The sequence below is a fragment of the Vombatus ursinus genome, unplaced genomic scaffold (assembly GCF_900497805.2).
Source record: "Vombatus ursinus unplaced genomic scaffold, bare-nosed wombat genome assembly UNPS02014811.1, whole genome shotgun sequence".
Classification (NCBI taxonomy): domain Eukaryota; kingdom Metazoa; phylum Chordata; class Mammalia; order Diprotodontia; family Vombatidae; genus Vombatus; species Vombatus ursinus.
This window is the reverse complement of record NW_020954589.1, coordinates 9,323,229-9,341,332: the sequence shown is the minus strand read 5'-3', so window position 1 is coordinate 9,341,332 and position 18,104 is coordinate 9,323,229. Positions and strand designations below refer to the sequence as shown.

The following is an 18,104-nucleotide window of genomic DNA, read 5'->3' as shown; positions in this document are numbered from 1 at the left end:
GTGAGGCAATTGGGGTTAAGTGACTTGCCTAGGGTCACACAGCTAGCTAGTAAGTGTTATGCGTCTGAGGCCGGATTTGAATTCAGGTCCTCCTGAATCCAGGGCCCGTGCTCTATCCACTGTACCACCTAGCTGCCCCCTGGCTACTCTCTTGATAACAATGCTCTGGATCCTGGGTATTGAGATCTTTGAGCCAGCTGGTACTGCTTTATTGGAAATATCTGTTTTTAGAGTCTGTAAGTTTATCCAAGTACCACTGGGCACAGGTGGTTATCAACATTATTACATGGATGTCATTGTGTAGACCCTGGAGAATTTGAGCCAAGTTTGAACTTAAAATTAGAAAGAAAATAAGCCCTAAAGGCTCACTCTTGCTGCCCACTCTTCGTTAACACTCTTGGCAGTTATTGCAAGTGATAGGAAAGCAGGACAAGAATGAAGGGTAAGACCATGTGGGAGGAGATTACCCACCATCTGCCTACACTGCCACTAGCTCTCACTAGGATTTTAAGTTTCAGAAAATTTTCTGAAAAGTTATGGTCACACCAAGCTTCACATTGTTGCCATTTTGTGGATGAAATTTGCTGAATGGCGCATGCATGCACACACACACGCGCACACTGCAAGTCTACTCAGAACACAGAGAAGTCTTACAGTCTATCTAGTGGACAGATAAGACCATTTCTTAACTGCAGCTGTGGCCTGTTAGTGGGCCTTTTTCAGTATGCATTTGTACCTCTTTTTTTATCAAACCTAAGAGATGAAAATCTGGATGTACAAAACATGTTGTAATCATAGTGCTTTAAAGCTGGAAGGAACCTTCTTCACAATGATTTGAATTTCTATTACTTCATTTTAAGTTTAACTTTTCAGGAACACATTTCTGATATAAAGAAATTGAGGCTTACCCAGCAAAGGCCTACAAGTAATTTCATAATGATAGCTTATTTAATGAAATTTCTCCTTTTAGGATCTTTTCTACTTTTCTTTCTTCCCCTTTTGCAGATACCTTGGAAGAATTTAAGGAACTGAATAAAGGCTTATGGAAAAAACTTCAAGACAAGCTCGCCACCAAGAGTCTGGATGAGAAAACTAAGGAGTAGCCTGTGTCTTTGTCCTCCCCGTGTACATAAGTGTGAAACCTTGTATATTGCCAAGAATAAAACTGCCCCCCCTTCCATCTAAATGTGGGTTTATATCCTCTTTGTGAGCTGACATCCCTAAAGGTAGCCTAGTGCTCCTGACTGAAACAGTCTTAATCTGAAAGGTGAGAAGAAAGGGTAATGGAGAGGCCATGTTTAAACGTTTTCAGGGTCTACTCTCTGTATCAGAGAAATATCGCAGGGGGAAACCCCAATCTCAAGTAAGCTGATCTTTTTCCGGGCATGTTGGTGAGGATAAGGGAGACTTGGAAAAGTGTGCTTCCTGTACTGCCCTGGGAGTCCCCACCTCATAAATGTTTGGTTTTCTGTCCCCTGGCAAGACTTCACACTTTGTTTTGCTGTGGCAGCTAAAATGAAGAAGCTGAGAATGGAAGAGGGAACAACCCAACCATCCAGGGAAGTGGCAACATAGGATGTAATGAGGGGCAGGCTCCAGCAGAACTCAGGCCTAATTCTCAACTTCGGGAATGATTTAGCCAAGTAAAGACCAAAGGTTTGTTCCTCAGGAGGACCAACTTGACATAGGTGAAAAAGTAAAACTTTACCATTGCTTTAGTCAGATCAGCGACTCCAGTTGCCGCATGTTTCATGATTATATGTGGGCACTATGGAAAACCAAACAGACCAGAGTGGGAGGTGGACATATGTAAAGACTCCTTGTTGTCCTGTGCAACTTATCCACTGTTAATACCCAGTATTAACAAAGTATTGTTTTTATATAGTTTACATATACATATAATGTTACATATATATGTATGTATGTATGTGTATCAACTTGGGAGTCAGACGCTGGATTTGAATACCAGCTTTGCTGTCTATTACTAGTGTTACTCAGGGAAGTCATAACTTCTCTGGGCTTTAGTTTCTTCTCTATAAAAAGTAGTTGTCTGAAGTTAGATGATCTCTAACATCCCTTCCCATTCTAAATCTGAATAGGAATTGGAAATGACCAAGAGGTCTTTGGCAAAGCAGCTGCGTTGGTTTTAAGTGGACCTCTTTAACAGTCCCTTAAACAAAAGTGTTGGACCAGTTAGAAAAATGTCTGAACTTGCCTTTCCCCCTTTCTAAGAACCCATTTTAATCCAACTAATCTTTTACAAGTATAAGAATCCTAATTTTAAAATCAAGATTTGATTTCTGTTCATTTATTTAAGGCAATTAACAAATTAGTTCTCAAGAATTCTGTAAAACATCACACCAAGAGGGTGGGGGGAAGGGGAGGCCACTCAATACAAACCAGCCCTTCCCAGAAAACCTCAGAGATCTGTCATTTCTACAGTAGACCAGGAGAAAATCTCTTCCAAAGGAGTCAAGGAGGACTAGATGATAAGTAATAATTTGTCATCCATAGGTCACCCGCTCACATTGTGAATATTTGGTGGGGTGGGGCGGGGGACTCCCTGCCTGTGACTGCCCCAGGATTCAAAGGCAGCATCCCAGAGAAAAATTATGAGGTCTACAGTAGATTTGAGGCATGGTGGGTGAGACAACCATGTGGGTGGGTCTGAGTCAGAATGGCATCCTTGGAATAAGTTAAATAATGAAGCCCTAAAATTACTAGTAACAGTATTCATGCTACCTCCCCCTGAGGCATGTAGTTACCAAAATGTAGTGCCTGGAGATAAAGAGAATGACCCACTCCTAATCACCCACGTTGAGGAATAAAAATGAATTTTTAAAAGTTATTGTATTATAAGGGATAAAGCTCCCAAGTGCTTTATCTTCCTCTAAGGCAGTAAGGTAAACTGACTCCAGGTGGATTTCCACAGCTTCATTTCCAGAACTGTCCATTGGACTGTCAGCTAGGAGTTTCCCTCCCCCTGTTGCTGGTCAGAACTTCTGCCCATCTGGGATCCCTGACAGTGAGGGAGCCACTGCTGAGTTTGAATCTTGACCTAAGCGGTTGACTCAGCTGGGGCCATCCCACCAGTAGGAAGCAGAGAGAGAGCCGGGGCGTTTCTTTGCAGTAAGGATCCTCTCATAACAAACACTCCTCCACTTCAGTCCTTCTTCTGGAGGAGGGCAGTCTCAGCGACTCATGCAGTTCTGGACGTCCACAAAGCCCATACGCTGTCTGCGTTTCCTTTGCTCTGTCATCTGGAAGGAGATAAGACAGTTTCCAACAGAATGCTCCTCTGTGCCCTCTGTGAGCCTCTGCTAAAAGAACTAGCTCTTTGATGTCTGTCTCTTTGTTACTGCTGGACAAGTGGTGCCTCCTGCCCCTGCCCCTCCCCCTTGGACTTTCAGAAAGGTTTAGGGGTTACTAAACCCCATCTCCCCCAAGGAGGGTTGCTCTCTTTTCTTTAAGCCAGTTTGTCACAAACCACAACTTTTATGCAGCTAGGTACATCAGCTTGTGCCCAGTACCTAAAGGCACCCAAAAGATGCCATCAGCTAAGTGCCCCTGCTGTAGATAAGGCAGCATTTGAGGTCTTTGATTTATATCCTCTCAGGGAGAGGGACAGAGTGGCCCAACTTTGGAAAGAGCAGCTCTATTCTTAGAGTCCTCTTTTAAAATGTAAATAACCCTTGCCAGGTTAATCCCTACCTGCCAAACCACTCACACAAACACACACAAGCACACACACACTCTCTCTCTCCCACCCCCCCCCCCAGGTATCACATGGACTACAGGATAGACATTAACAGGAAGAAGGCCTAGATCACAATATTGTTCCTGACTTACACTTTTACCAGGAACCAGACCTGGCCAAATAAATACTACGAACTTTTGAAGTGAGGTTATCTGATGGAGGAAAATCTGTATTTACCGTATCACAGCCAATAAACATTAACAATAACATTAGATGCCTATTAAATGTTAGGCACTGCATTAAGCAATAGGGATACAAAAAAAGGCAGAAGATTACAATCCCTACTTTCAAGGAACTCGGTCTAATGGAGGAGACTGTGTTTACAGATTTACAAACAAGCTCTCTATACAGGATAATTCGGAAATAATCAACAGAGGAAAGGCTCTAGAATTAAGGAAGATCAGTGAATAGGAAGACGGACAAGAAATGTTACATGCACGGATTGGGGCCGAAGTGTCACAGAATTGAGCACTGGTGAAATTACCTATGGCCAAGGGACTTGACTGACTGAGTCTTCAGACCTCTGGTCTAAGGCTTCCCCATGTTAAGAGATGGTGAAAAGGGGAGATGGGAACAAGGAAGATTTCCTACCTGCTCCTTGAGCTCATTGAGCTGTGAGGTGAGATGAGACACCAGTTTCATGGTGGAGTTGAGTTTGTCCTGAAGGCTCCGGATCTCATTCTGTTCTCCTTCACCTTCATTGCTGACCAGTGACATGGCTCTCATTCGAGGGAACCAGTCCAGATTCTTGTTCTGAAATTAAGAACATGCAATATAGGGTCTTACTGACCCTGGGAAGAGGGAGAACTAAGTTGTGAAAGGGATCCTAAAAAAGAAATTTTCTACGATAGCCCTGAAAAGTCACTGGCCAGGGTGAACAGGTCAAGTAATTGTCGCTATCAACTGAGGTCCTTTCTGGTTTTGTCATTATGGGACAAAGCTTTGTGGCGATGGCAAAGCTTTACTTTTAAAATGACTTCTGAAGACTGTTGTTGACAGCCCCCACTTTACCCTCACTTACATTGTGCAGCCCACAGCCCAGCAAAAGCTGAAAGGAAAGGCTTCTTCAACAAAAATGTTGGATATCTTTCCCCTAGCGAAATCATGACTCAGAAAATTGCCATCCTTAGAGAAGGAGAGGGTAGGTAGGGGGAATATCCTTCAGACAAATGTAAAATTTCAGCCTGTGCAGAACCACCTTTTCTCTAACCTTGCCAACTGCCTGTTTAACACCTTTCCTGAGGATTAAAAATTTAACATTCTGATTCTGTTGTCCATTTGTAGACTCAGGGGCCATCTGGGCTATCAGAGGAAACTGTCCCCCCAAGTTTCAGATCCCCTCCCTCAGGATAAAATCTCTTTTGGGAGATACGGACATGGACACCACACACAAAGGCACACACACAGATACCTCCACCCCCACCCCTTGGCCTTTGCAGACTAGTTTTAGGGAAGGAAAACCATCAGATTTATAGGATCTGAAATCCACCAGGTCAGCTCATGCCCAGGGCCCCGTATATTCCGTATATTCTCTCTCCAGTTGGGGAGTTTAACTTAGGATAACTTTCAAAGCCTGATTCTACAGTCCAAGCCCTGTTGCAGCAGCTGGAGCCAGGAGTCAACAGTTGGTAGCATTTTCAGCTATGAGAAGGATTTCTCCAGATGCTGCTCCAGCTCCCCTGCTAGCCCTTTATACAGCATCTGCAGACGTCAGAACCCACAGCCCCTCCCTCATCCCCCTTTACTAACAATCTGCAAGGGGATAGGGATGGGGGGGGGACTTCCTTTCCAATTCACTAGTTCAGACAGATGTGAAATGTCCCTCTAGTAAATGAATGAAGCCAGACCTCCCTACCAACCAGAGTCCCTGTGGCAAAAACACTTGGGATTCCAAAGTGATCCGAACGGGCTGGGCCCCTCCTTGTCCTGGCCCAGCAGAAAGGACCAGGCAGGTGGAGAGCACCAGTCACTGACGCCGACTCATCACTCCCCTCCCCGCCCCGCCGCCGGTGCCATCCTCCACACCTTGATCATCTGAGCCACGTAGCTCTCCGGGCCCGTGTAGTCTGTCTTGTTCTTCACTCGCACCAGCACAATGAAATATAAGTAGTTCCACATGTTGTGTTCATACTTGATATGCTCTTCAAAGGACACCGTCTTGTTGTCAAACTTGTCCCTCTCCAGACCTGAGATTGGAAAGGGGTGAGAGAAGGGAGGGAGGAAGGAAAAAGGATACTATGATTCCCTTTACTTCACTCCCCACCCCACCACACACACACACACACACACACACACACACACACACACACACTGGACCAGCCATCTAAATGATCCAAGGCAATAAAACATATATCTGATGGGCCTCCATGTGATATTCAGATCATGTCTATTGAAAGCCTGAACTGCTTCACTCAAAACTAAAGCAATCTAGCCCTGTCATAGGGTACAGCCCCTCCTTTTGAAATAAAGACCTAAGAACCTGGATAGTGAACCCTGTAAGTAGAATAATCTAAAGGGTGCATAAAACAGAAATGAGGCCAGTCTTAGCAGCCAGAAAGTCACTTAGGAAAGACACTGACTTTGGAATGAGAGGACCTGAATTCAAATCCTGAACTACCCGTGTGACCTTGGGCAAGTCACTTGACTTTTTAGTCCTCAGTTTCTTCATGTGTAAAATGAGAGGGTTGGACTAGATGGTCTTTTCTAGCTTGAAATCTCTGGTTCTGAGCTACTTAGGCTTTTGCATGTTCACACTACCTTCCCCCTCCCCCCCCCCCAAAAAAGGCAACTGTGAAGTGTATTTCTTTAACTCTTAGATGGGCAAGCCAAAACACCAAGACTTGGACAGGATTCCTGGCCCAGCCTTCCCCAAGAACTAGGAAAAGAACATGTTAATATTCTAAGCCAGAATGATATGGTTCCTTCCATTCCAGCTGGCCTAGAGGCACTCCAGAAAAGAAAACACCTTCTCACCACAGATGAAGCACGTGGTCTTAAGGATTTCCTCCTTCTTCTGCTTCTCACTCCTCAGGTCAGCAAAGGTATCAATGATCACCCCAAAGATGAGGTTCAGCACAATGATGATGACGATGAAAAAGAACAAGAGGTCATAGACCACTCGTGCAGGAAACAGGGACTCCTGTTGGCAGGAAGATGATGGTGGAGTGGGAGAAGAGAGACAAAGGCCAGAAGCCCCCACCACCAGGACCCCCAAACACCAGAAGCTAAGTTGTTGGGTTCTAAACTGATACAATGGGACAAGGTATCAAAGACTGGAGACTCCAGAGGGCTCTGAATTCAAAACAGCGGCAAATGTCCAGAGGGCATAAGATTGGGGGGATTTGAAGACTGGGGGGGGGGGGATAAGTTTCTAGGCAGTAGCTGAATGTAAACAACAGTTCAAGCCAAGGAGCTGGGACTTGTTCTAGTCCTGGCTATGTCTCTAACTTTCACTGCCACCCCAGGCTCTCCCTCAGTTTCCTCCTGATTTCTAAAAGGTAAAGAATCACTCCCTCCCAAGCAGTTTGTCAGTCAGTGGACAAGCATTTCTTAAGCTCTTACTATGTGCTAAGGGCTAGCTAGGGATACACAGAAAGGCAAAAACACTCCCTGCCCTCAAGGAGCTAACATCCAAGTAGGGAAGACAACATACAAGCAGCTATGTGCATATAAGACATATGTACTGTAAAGGGAAGGTACTAGCAGCAAAAGAGACCAGAAAAGGACTCCTCCTCCAGAAAAGGAGGGAGGATTTGAGCTAAGTCTTGAAGGTTAGACAAGAAGTGGAGGTGAGGAGAGAGAGCATTTCAGGCAATAGCCAATGAGGGGACTGTGGGGAGAGGGGTGCTGGTAATAGCTCACATGTATACTTATAGTTGTCCTTATAGTTTACAAAGTATATGTACTTACAGTTATGCCGTGTATATATACACTTATATAGTATATGTACTTATATGTAAATATAATAATACATAAGGATACTACTTACAGTTTACAAAATTTATGTACTTATAGTTATGGAGTATATATACTTATATAGTATATGTACTTATATATAAATATATAAGTACATGTAAGTACATACTATATAAGTATACTTATATAGTATATGTACTTATATATAAATATAAGTACACGTAAGTACATACTATATAAGTATACTTATATAGTATAAGTATTTATAGTTCACAAAGTATATGTACTTATAGTCATGGAGTATATATACTTATATATAAATACAAGTACATACTACATAAGTATACTTATATATGTACTTACAGTTTACAAAGTATATGTACTTATAGTTATGGAGTATATATACTTATATAGTATATGTACTTATATATAAATATAAGTACATGTACATACTATATAAGTATACTTATATAGTATAAGTACTTACAGCTTACAAAGTTTATAAAGTCATGGAGTATATATACTTATATATAAATACAAGTACATACTATATAAGTATAATTATATAGTATATGTACTTACAGTTTAAAAGAATATGTACTTATAGTTATATGAAGTATATATACTTATGTAGTATATGTCCTTATATATAAATATAAGTACATACTATATAAGCATATTTATATAGTATATGTACTTATAGTTTACAAAGTGCTTACAAAGATGATATACATCATTTCTTTGGATCCTCACCAAAAAAAAATCTCTATGAATTATGATTATTCCCATTTTACAGATAAGGAAACTGGGGCCTGGTGAAGTTAAGTGACTTGCCCAGGGTCACACAGCTAGTAGTTGTGTGAAGCTGGATTCAAACATAGTTTTGCGGTACAGAATTACGGGCCTGGAATCAGGAGATGGGAGTGTCTAGTGCAAGGAATAGCAACAGTGTTGATGTAGCATATGTGGAAGGCAGTAAAGATTAAGGAGCCTGGAAAGGTAAGATGGGGTGAAGTTGTACAGAGCTTTAAAAACCAAGCAGGATTTTGTATTTGATCTTGGAAGTAATAGGGAGCCACTGGAATGCATTCAGGGGATGTAGGGAGTAGAGTGGTAACATGGTCAGACCAGCACTTTAGGAAGATCTCTGTGGCAGCTGAGTGGAGAGTGAATTGGGAGAAACCTGGAGGTAGGAAGGCCAGTCAGAAGGTTATTGCAATAGTCCAAGCAAGAGGTAATGAGGGCTTGCACCAGGGTGTCAGTTAGCAGAATAACAGCCTAGGAGGCCCCAGAGTCCAAAAGCAGTTAGGATTCAGGCTTGGTCTCCTAAGGCCTGCTGATCTAGCTATCAGAAGCCAGCCAGGTTGCAATCCATGTTACTGGGACTCCAAGGACCGTGATAAATTCTGAGGGACATATCCCAGGGGTGGTAATGGCCAACCAACTCTTAATTTCTCCTTATTAATATAAGAGAATAGGTTTTGGATAATTTAAAACAGCAGGTTATCCAAAAAATCATTCCCATTTGGGTTTGGGGTAGTTTTTCCACTTACACATAAAGTTGGTTATTTCTAAAATCCTTGGAATTCACTACATGTCAGACAGCATAATGAAGATTTGACTCAACTTTCCTATCCTACCCTGCCTGTTCCAGTGCTCTACATCTGATAAGGACAGTTTCACTTCTCAGCCAAATCTGCCTAAGCAAAGTTATCTGTCCTCCTTCTACAGAAAGTTCAGCTTATCAAAAGCCTTCCCTTTCAGCCATTGCAGGACAAAGGTAGAGGTAAGTTGTAATGATGCCACTGGGTCCTTCCCTGGAGACATTAGATGAATCCAACAGGGAAGTCAATGACAAGAAAAAAAAGAAAAAAGGCCCCATAAGTACCAAAATACTCATTGCAGCACTTTTTGTGGTAGCACAGAACTGGAAACAAAGTAAATGCCCAAAGTCTGAGGAATGGCTAAACAAATTGTGGTCCACGAATGGAATGGAGTTATGTACTGGGCTGGAAGAAAAGATGAATGTGAGGAGCAGGAAAGCTGCAAGGAAAGGCTTATATGAACTGATGCAAAGTGGAGTAAACACAGGCAGGAAAACATACACACAAGGACCACACCAATGTAAACAGAAAGAACAGCAACGAAAAAAATGAAACTGAATGCTGTATAATTATAATGACCAAGATTGGTCCCAAAGATAGAGACACGAGGAGGCACCTCCTCCTGGTCTTTGCAGAAATAGGGGACCATGGGTGTGGAATAATACTTATCACCTCAGAATTTTTTTTATGTTGGTTAGTTTTGTGTAAATGTTTTCTTTCTCTCTTCCTTCTTTCCTTCTTTCTATATTTCTTTTTATGTTTGATCCTTCCTTCTTTCTTTCTTCCTTTCCTTTTAAAAATTCTTTATTATAAGGGATAGCTCTCTGGAAGTGAGGAAAGGGATACACTGGGAAACGTAAGGTGATATAACAACAAAAAGTATTGATAATTTTTTTTTAAAAGAATCTGAAAGCAAAGAATCCCCATTGGAAGTAAGGTTGGGGAACTAATGGGGAGCTCATGGGCACAGCACCCTCTTTCTAGGGATGGAAATCTGGAGAGGGATTGGGCCAGGAGACAGTGGGAATACCCTGGTAGAGACTGGAGGTGAGGGGAAGAAGGAAAATGGCTCACATCTTTGGATGGCTTTCGCAGAATGTCACCCACGCCCCCGCCATTTCGAAGTCCGTGGTTCATGACTGTAACTATGCACATTAGCAATGTGTCGCAGGCTCGCTCTGTGCTGTCTTCATCGTCATCCTCTGTAAACACAGTTAAATTGTATGTCCAGCCGCAGCTAGGTGTCGCAGTACAGAGCTCCAGCCTTGGAGTCAGGAGGACCTGAGTTCAAATCCGACCTCAGACACTTGAAACTTACTAGCTGTGTGACCCTGGGCAAGTCACTTAACCTCATTTGCCTCACCAAAAAAAACAAAAACAAAAAAAAATGTCTGTCCAGGAGCCCATCAGCCCATATGAGGAGGTGGGGGACTCAATGATCCTTCAGGGGAGATTCCTATATTCTATGGTTCCGACTCTATTGGGGGGTAGAGGTAGAAGCTGGTAATAGCTCACATGGATATAATGCTTATGGCTTACAAAATGCTTTACATATATATTATCTCTTTGGAGCTTCACAAAAACCCTATGAATTATGATTATCCCCATTTTACAGATGAGGAAACTGAGGCTCAAGCAGGTTAAGTGATTTGCCCAGGGTCATACAGCTAGTAGGTACCTGAAGTCAAATTCTAACTCAGTTTAGCACTATAGAGTGCTGGGCCTACAGTCAGAAAGACTTGAGTGCAAATCCAGATTCAGACACTTGCCTAGTTAAGTGACCCTGAGCTTAACTTAACATCTGCCTTATTTTCTTCATCTATAAAATGAGAATAATAACAGCACCTATTTTCCAGGGTGGTTGTGAGGATCAAATGAGATAATATTTGTAAAGTACATAGAACACAATACCTGGCATACTGCAGGTGCTTAATAAATGCTTATTCCCTTTCCTTCCTCCCATCTACTACCCCAGTGTTCCCAAGCACCAACCCCCAACCCCAACCCATCCCCAAACTCTATACCACCCTGTCCCAATTACAAGACATTTCCATTACAGTCTCCATTACAGTCACACTTCCTTTACCTTCCTGAATTTCAGGCACTGTGATGCCAGAGGAACAGCCAATCTTGTCTCCACTGCAAGTGTCCATGAATGCTGCAGGGCTATGGGGCATTCCCAGGGGGCTGGCTGGAGAAGAGAGAGACAATGTTGGCTCATGCAGGCAGCATCCCCTGTATGTGGTGATCCTGGAGACATTCTGAAAGTCACTCGGTGGCCCTGCTGCTAGGGGGAACTCACTGCTGTGAATGGGACTTCTGAAACCTTGGTGGAAAAGTGGGGGCTGGGGGGCAGGAAAAGCTTCAAAAAGACAAAACATGAAGACTCCACCTGATGGTCCATGGTAGATATTAATCAGCAGGGACGGGCTACTTCTGACTTCCTCCTATTCTTTCTCAAACTGAAGGGGGACTGGGGGCAAGGGCTGGAGCCCTCTGATAGCCTTTCAGATATCAGAGAACCAAGCACCACAAGCAAGTCAGTTCTGTTTAAGGATCATGGAGATCTGAGAACCCCCATCCCATTCCAGTCTTCAAGAGCATCGTTTTTCCCCTGGGACCAACAGGTCGAGAAATAGCCCCAGAGAGCTTCAGTGATTTGACCAAGATTAGACAGCGAAGAGAGGACAGAACCAGGAACATCAGTCTCCAGAGCAGGGGCCCTTAGCCTTTTTTCTATCATGGACCCCTTTGGTAGTCTGGTGTAACCTATGGACTCCTCAGAATAATGCTCACAAAATAAAAACATAGGATTGTAAAAGAAACCAATTATATCGAAAAGCAGTTTTCAAAATATTCTTTGAAAAATGTTCACGTACCCCAGATTAAGAACTCTTGCTCTAGTCCTATACTCTTTCCTACACGTGGATTTGCAACCATGAGCACTGTGCCTAAGGTGGAATGACTGGGGTTTAGTTAGTTACATCTCTGACTGCCCCCAGGTAACTCGCTCCACGGCCATACTTTGCCGACTTTAAAGTATTCTATAAATGTTAGCTACCAGCAGTCATTACTCCACTAAGGGCGGAGTGGCCTATGAGGACGAGAGGGGACAGCTGGGGACAGGACAGCTGAGGGCAAGGGGATGGGGACAGGAAGAGACCTTTGGCCTTGTTATCGGGCAGCCGGTCCACCTCGAGGATGAAGTCATCCTTGAGGAAGAGGAAACCAACAATGGAGAAGAGATAGACGAGGATGAGGGCGAGCAGGGCGGTGAGCAAGATGGAGCGCCCATTTCGGGTCACACTCTTGATCACATTGAACAAGGTCTCCTCACGATAGATCAGGTCGAAGAGCTGGAAGAGGCAGAAACATCAGACTGGGAGAGCGGTCTGAGCCTTGCAAAACACACTCTCCCCACCGAGGACTAACCCTCCAGAAATAAGTCTGGAGTCACTTTAATAAGACATTCCATTTGATGAAAGCAGGGCCCACCTAACCTAATGGGCAGCAAAGCCTGACTAGAACCAGCTTCCTGGCCCTCGTCCAAGGGCTCTTTTTTCTACATTGTTCCTTTTTCGGGAACACTGGGACGGTAGAAGTAGACAGTCACATATGCTGTGCCTCGTTAATTGGGACCTTGAGAAATTCAGTCCCAAGTCCTAAGGATCCCCAGAATAGAAAAGTGGTAGCTAGATAACGGGAGCCCTAGAGACTTCTCCATTTGCAGCTCTACCCTTCCTCAAAACTCCCTCCCCAGAACCCATCTTTGTACTGTCCCCTGCCCCCCCCCACCACTGGCCCATCCACCATCACTCCGGAAGTCATACCAGGATGCTGTAGAAGAGCTCATGGGCAAAGATGCCAAGCACGCTGGTGAGGATGTATCCGACGTGGTAAAGGAACTCCATGTCCATCACCATGGCTTTGTAGCCCCGGATGAAGGTGCCTCGGTTGCCCACAAAGCTCACTACAAACACGATCTTGTTAGTTAGCTGGGAAAAAAAGCAAAAGAAAGATGAGAGTGATGGACAAGGCACCAGGAGCAGCATAGCAAGAGTGGGGAAGGGAAAGAAGAGAATAATGGGTGTTGGGACTATAACCCCAAAGAGGTCAAAGATAGAAAGGCCTCATATGCAACAAAATATTTATAGCAGCATTTTTTGCGGTAGGAAAAAAAATGGAAAACATAGTAGATACTCAACAACTAAGGAAATGCTAAACAACTTCATAATAATAAACATGTTATTAATAATGATTCATAATTGATAATTAATAAATTAACATGCTAGTTGTATTTATATTATGTACAATGAAATATAATGATTAATAAAAATGGTTCATGATAAACACAGTTCATGAATATAATGGAATATTCCTGTGCCATAAGAAATGATGGATAGGAAGAATATGGAGAAACATGGGAAGATTTATATGAACTGATGCAAAGTTGAAGCAAGCAGAACCAGGAAAACAATACACACAATGACTACAATAATGTAAACAAAAAGAACAACAATTTTTAAAAAACTGAACGTTGTATAATTATAGTGGCCAAGTTTGGCCCCAATATAAGAGATGAGAAAAATGTATCACTCAGTCCCTTCTTTGCAGACTATGGGTATAAAACATTACATACACATCTGATTCTGTTACTGTATTAGCTAATGAACTGCTTTCTCTTTTATTCTGTTCTATTATTTTATATAGAGGGACTGATCTTTGGGTAGGGATATATTTGGAAATGAAGATAACATAAAACAAAAGCTGTCAATTTTTTTTTTTTTTTAAAGAGGGCAGTGGGATGGGTGAAAGAACTACTTCCTATGTGATCCATTCCTGGGATCTTTTTTCCATAAAAGCAGAGTTTGATCTCCCTTAGTACCCCATTTCCTTGTCTAGGTTAGCGGACTGGGCCTAAATAACCCAGGATTGGCATCACATCTTAGCCAGGAAGAATTTGAAGAGTCCAGGCAGGAATTTCTCTTATAAACTTTCTCCAAAAGGGTTTCAGCCTTAGACTCCTGAGCAGTCAGGACAAGGAGTCATTATCTATGGCCCCAAGTACTGAAGAGTGCATCCCTGCCTCCTCACGAGTGTCGAGCCTGAAAAATCCCTAGTCAACTAGTTCTGTTCTCTATGGAAATAAACCAGAATCTGGACAAGTAAGTATAGGGAACAGAAAAAGGAGAAAGTCAACATTCCCAAAACCTGGCCCTGCCTTGGAGTTGCAGCAATGATCCCTATTAGAGGGCTTGTCGGTGTAGACAAGGAGGGACCTGCAGACGAGGAATGAAAAGGGGCAGGAGGGACACTGTCACAGAATGTTAGGGTCGACAGGAACTTCACGGGCCATCGGGCCTGGATCTTATCATATTACCGATGAAAAAAATTAAGACTTATGGAAAAGGAAATGACTTGCCCAAGATTATACAGCCGGTAAATGGCAAAACCTCAACTCAAACTCAGGTCTCCTTATTCCACACTCAGTGGTTTTACCACGGTGTTGCAAGCTAAGCTTTGAAGCCCTCCAGCCTTGATAAAGCAAGACACATGGAATGGGACCAAGGGTTCTTCTCCTTGCAACGGGGATATCAATGGTGCCCGTGTTATTTTTATTGGAAAGCCACATCAAAAGACATCAATAAAAATCTTCAAAGAAAAAAAGGAGCAAGCTGGCTGTAGATCAGACGGCTTGTAAAGCAAAGGGGATAATACGATCAATGATAATATGATCCCTCATCCCTACCCACCTGCTTTCCTTCAGAGTTACAACTTGAGAGGCAGCTAGGTGGCGCAGTGGGTTCAGTGCCAGACTCAGAGTTGGGAAAACTACTGTGTGATCCTGGGCAAGTCACCTGTCTGTTAGTCAGTCAATAAACATTTTGTATACCCCTGCTATGTGCCAAGCACTGTATTAACTGCTGGGTATAAAAAGGAAAGGTAAAAGATATTGCACTCACAAGGAGTTCTCAAGGAGCTCACAATCTAATGGCGGAGAAAACATACCAACAACTATGTACAAACAAGATAGATACAGGATAAATTGAAGATAATCAACAAAGGGCAATTGAGGGGAAAGGCTGCCTGTAAAAGGTAGAATTGTAGCTGGGACTTGAAGGAAGCTTAACCTCACTCTGCCTCAGTTTCCTCATCAATAAAATAGGATAATAATAGCAACTACCTCAAAGAGTTATTGTGGTTTTTTGTTTTTGTTTTTTTGATGAGGTAATTGAAGTTAAGTGACTTGCCCAGGGTCACACAGCTAGTGATTGTTACATGTCTGAGGCCGGACTTGAACTCAGATCCTCCTGACTCCAGGGCCAGTGCACTATCCACTGCACCCCTTAGCTGTCCCCTCAAAGGGTTATTGTGAGGATCCAATTAAACATATGTGTGTACATAAATAATATATATATGTATATACACACAGGTATATATATGCACATATATAAAATGTGTGATTATACACATATAATCATATGTAATCCATTTTATATAATACATAAAATACATCCTGTTTTTATATGATATATATTAAATTATGTTTTTATATTATGAATATATATTACACAAATATTATAAATATATTGCATATATTATATATACTATATGTATATATAGTGATTTGCAAACTTTAAAAGATTTTACAGGGTATCTTCTTACAGGGTATTTTGGTGCATTTTTTAAGCTTTAAAAACTTGAATAGTTTCCAACTGCACTGACCTGGGGAACACCTTGTATAAATATTAGCATTAGTATTAGTGGTATTGCTAATATTCTGGCACTATGCTCCCTTTCTCCTGCACCCACCCTGCTCCCCACTGCCCCTGAGGTAGCTATGGCCCTGTGTCCTAGGACTCACATTGAGGGCCCCCAAGATGTTGAGGGTGGGCCCAATGCCCAGGTAATAGATGGAGCGTAGGATGAGAGCCACAATGACGGGCCGGATGCTATAGCGCCTGGTGAACAGGGCCACGATGGAGAAGCAGACCAGAAGCCAGAAGAGCAAGGAGATGAGTGGAGAGCCCAGCACACCTGGAGGGAGAGGAGAGGGAGAAGGTGAACAGGATTCCTCCCAAAGCTTCGCTGCCATCTTGGGACATTGAGCTCATCCTGATCAGAGGGTCTTGAAGGCATCCCCTAGGGTATCTTGAACTGGCCTGGGAGTCACAGAATCACAGTCTCAGAGGGGGAAAGGCCCGTGGGGGCCATCTAATCTGATCTGTACCCGATCACATATCCCTTTGACAACATCCCCGACAATGGGGCCTCCAGCCTCCGCCGGAGCCCTCCCAGGAACCCCCAGTAACAGACCTACGTTCTACTTCTGTCCTCACTCTGACTTTGAGCAAGGCGAGTACCACTTCCTCCACTCTCCACACTTTCTAGCTGCCTCCTACTTCTCTCCTGTTCACACATTACTATCAAGTCTCTAATGTTAATGTCCCCAGTCAGAATGGGAGCTTCCTGAGGACAGGAGCCTACGTCTTCTGCTCCCTCTGTTTTAATTGCGACACAGTCAGGGAGACCTGGCTTCACATCTACCTCAGATACTTATAGTGTGACCCTAGCCAAGTCATTTCAACTTTCCATGCCTCAGTTTCCTCATCTGTAAAATGAGAGAGGTGGACTCCATGGTCTCTGAGGAGCCTTCTTGCTCTAAATCTATGATCCTATGATTGCACCCCTAGTGCCCAGCAGAACTCTGCTCAAAGGGTATGCTCAGTGTCAGGGTGACTGACTCCAGGGGTTCCAAGCAATGCATTACAAGTGATGCTGTCTCCATCACCCTCTCTGGGAGGGCGGGAGGGTAGTAATACCCTCATCCTCCTTTAGAGGCCCGAGAAGCCCCAGTCCTCCAGCCTCCCCCACCAATGCTGTCCTCACCTGTGGAGGCACCCTCCACATAGGGGTAGAAGAAGGCTATAATGATGTTAATGAAGACGGCGAGGTTGAAGGATATGGTGCCCCACAGGGTCATTCGGCGAGAAAACCAGTAGATCAGAGGCATGCCTGGCAGTGATAGGTGAAAAGACAAAGGTAGCGTTGAGTGTTTGGACCCGAGTGGAGAAGGGAAGTCCCTCCTGCCTTGCTGTGGCAGAGGGGCTTGCTTAGCTCAACGAAATTATGAGCTAGGCCGTGCAGGGTTACCCAAGACGGACAGGTTAGAGTGGACAATTCTGACAAATAATGTCAGAGAAGAAAATGTCAAGCCACTCCAGTATCTTTGCCAAGAAAACCCCCTAGACAGAAGAGCCTGGCGCGCTATGGTCCACGGAGTCAGGGAGAGTCAGATGTGACTGAACAACAGAGCAGGGAAGCAGAGAAGCCAGCTTCAATAAGCAAGCACCTGCTTGCCCTGAAGTCTGGGGAAATAACAGCTCAGGCCCCATTAATGGTGGAAGGGACATCAGTTTTAACCCCTTTGGAGGAAGCCACCTTGTTTTTGCACAAATGGTATGGGTTTATGCTAGGGTGGTTGGACATGGTCAACAAAGCATAAGAATTTTGTTTTCTAAAAAAAAAAAAAAAATGTAAAATGTAAAAGTGTAAATCTACCAATAAATAGGATCTCAGATTCCTCAGCAAAGGTAATTCCCAGAATGAGGGGGTCAGCTGTCCTTTATAGTTTTGGGGGGTACAGAATGAAGAACAAGACTTCATAGGTAGGGAATGGTTACAGGAGCTTGACATCACGAACGGTGAAGTCAATATGATTGGTCACAGAGCTGAGATTTGTAGTGAAATCAGCTAGGTAGTGCAGTGGATAGAGCACTGGCCCTGGAATCAGGCGGACCTGAGTTCAAATCCAGCTTTAGACATTT

The 18,104-nt window shown here is 43.5% G+C and overlaps 2 protein-coding genes across 3 annotated transcripts in view; one reads left to right on the top strand and one right to left on the bottom strand.

The window, feature by feature from the left end:
• Positions 1-1,186, top strand: part of LOC114053410 (ubiquinol-cytochrome-c reductase complex assembly factor 2) — a 27,255-nt gene extending 26,069 nt beyond the window's left edge. Inside the window, exon 4 of the mRNA XM_027876437.1 lies at positions 1,006-1,186. Coding sequence (XP_027732238.1) covers positions 1,006-1,103 — 98 coding nt within the window. The 3' untranslated portion in view covers positions 1,104-1,186. The remainder of the gene's footprint in view (positions 1-1,005) is intronic.
• Positions 1,187-2,286: 1,100 nt separating this feature from the next.
• ITPR3 (inositol 1,4,5-trisphosphate receptor type 3) overlaps positions 2,287-18,104 on the bottom strand; it is a 127,957-nt gene continuing 112,139 nt past the window's right edge. For both annotated transcript variants that reach the window (XM_027876434.1, XM_027876435.1), the window contains 10 exons: positions 17,167-17,292; positions 16,142-16,314; positions 13,107-13,271; positions 12,440-12,632; positions 11,363-11,467; positions 10,351-10,478; positions 6,731-6,896; positions 5,783-5,943; positions 4,349-4,510; positions 2,287-3,260 (listed from right to left, as the gene is read on the bottom strand). In XM_027876434.1, the coding sequence (XP_027732235.1) occupies positions 3,192-3,260; positions 4,349-4,510; positions 5,783-5,943; positions 6,731-6,896; positions 10,351-10,478; positions 11,363-11,467; positions 12,440-12,632; positions 13,107-13,271; positions 16,142-16,314; positions 17,167-17,292 (1,448 nt within the window). In that variant the 3' untranslated portion in view covers positions 2,287-3,191. The remainder of the gene's footprint in view (positions 3,261-4,348; positions 4,511-5,782; positions 5,944-6,730; positions 6,897-10,350; positions 10,479-11,362; positions 11,468-12,439; positions 12,633-13,106; positions 13,272-16,141; positions 16,315-17,166; positions 17,293-18,104) is intronic.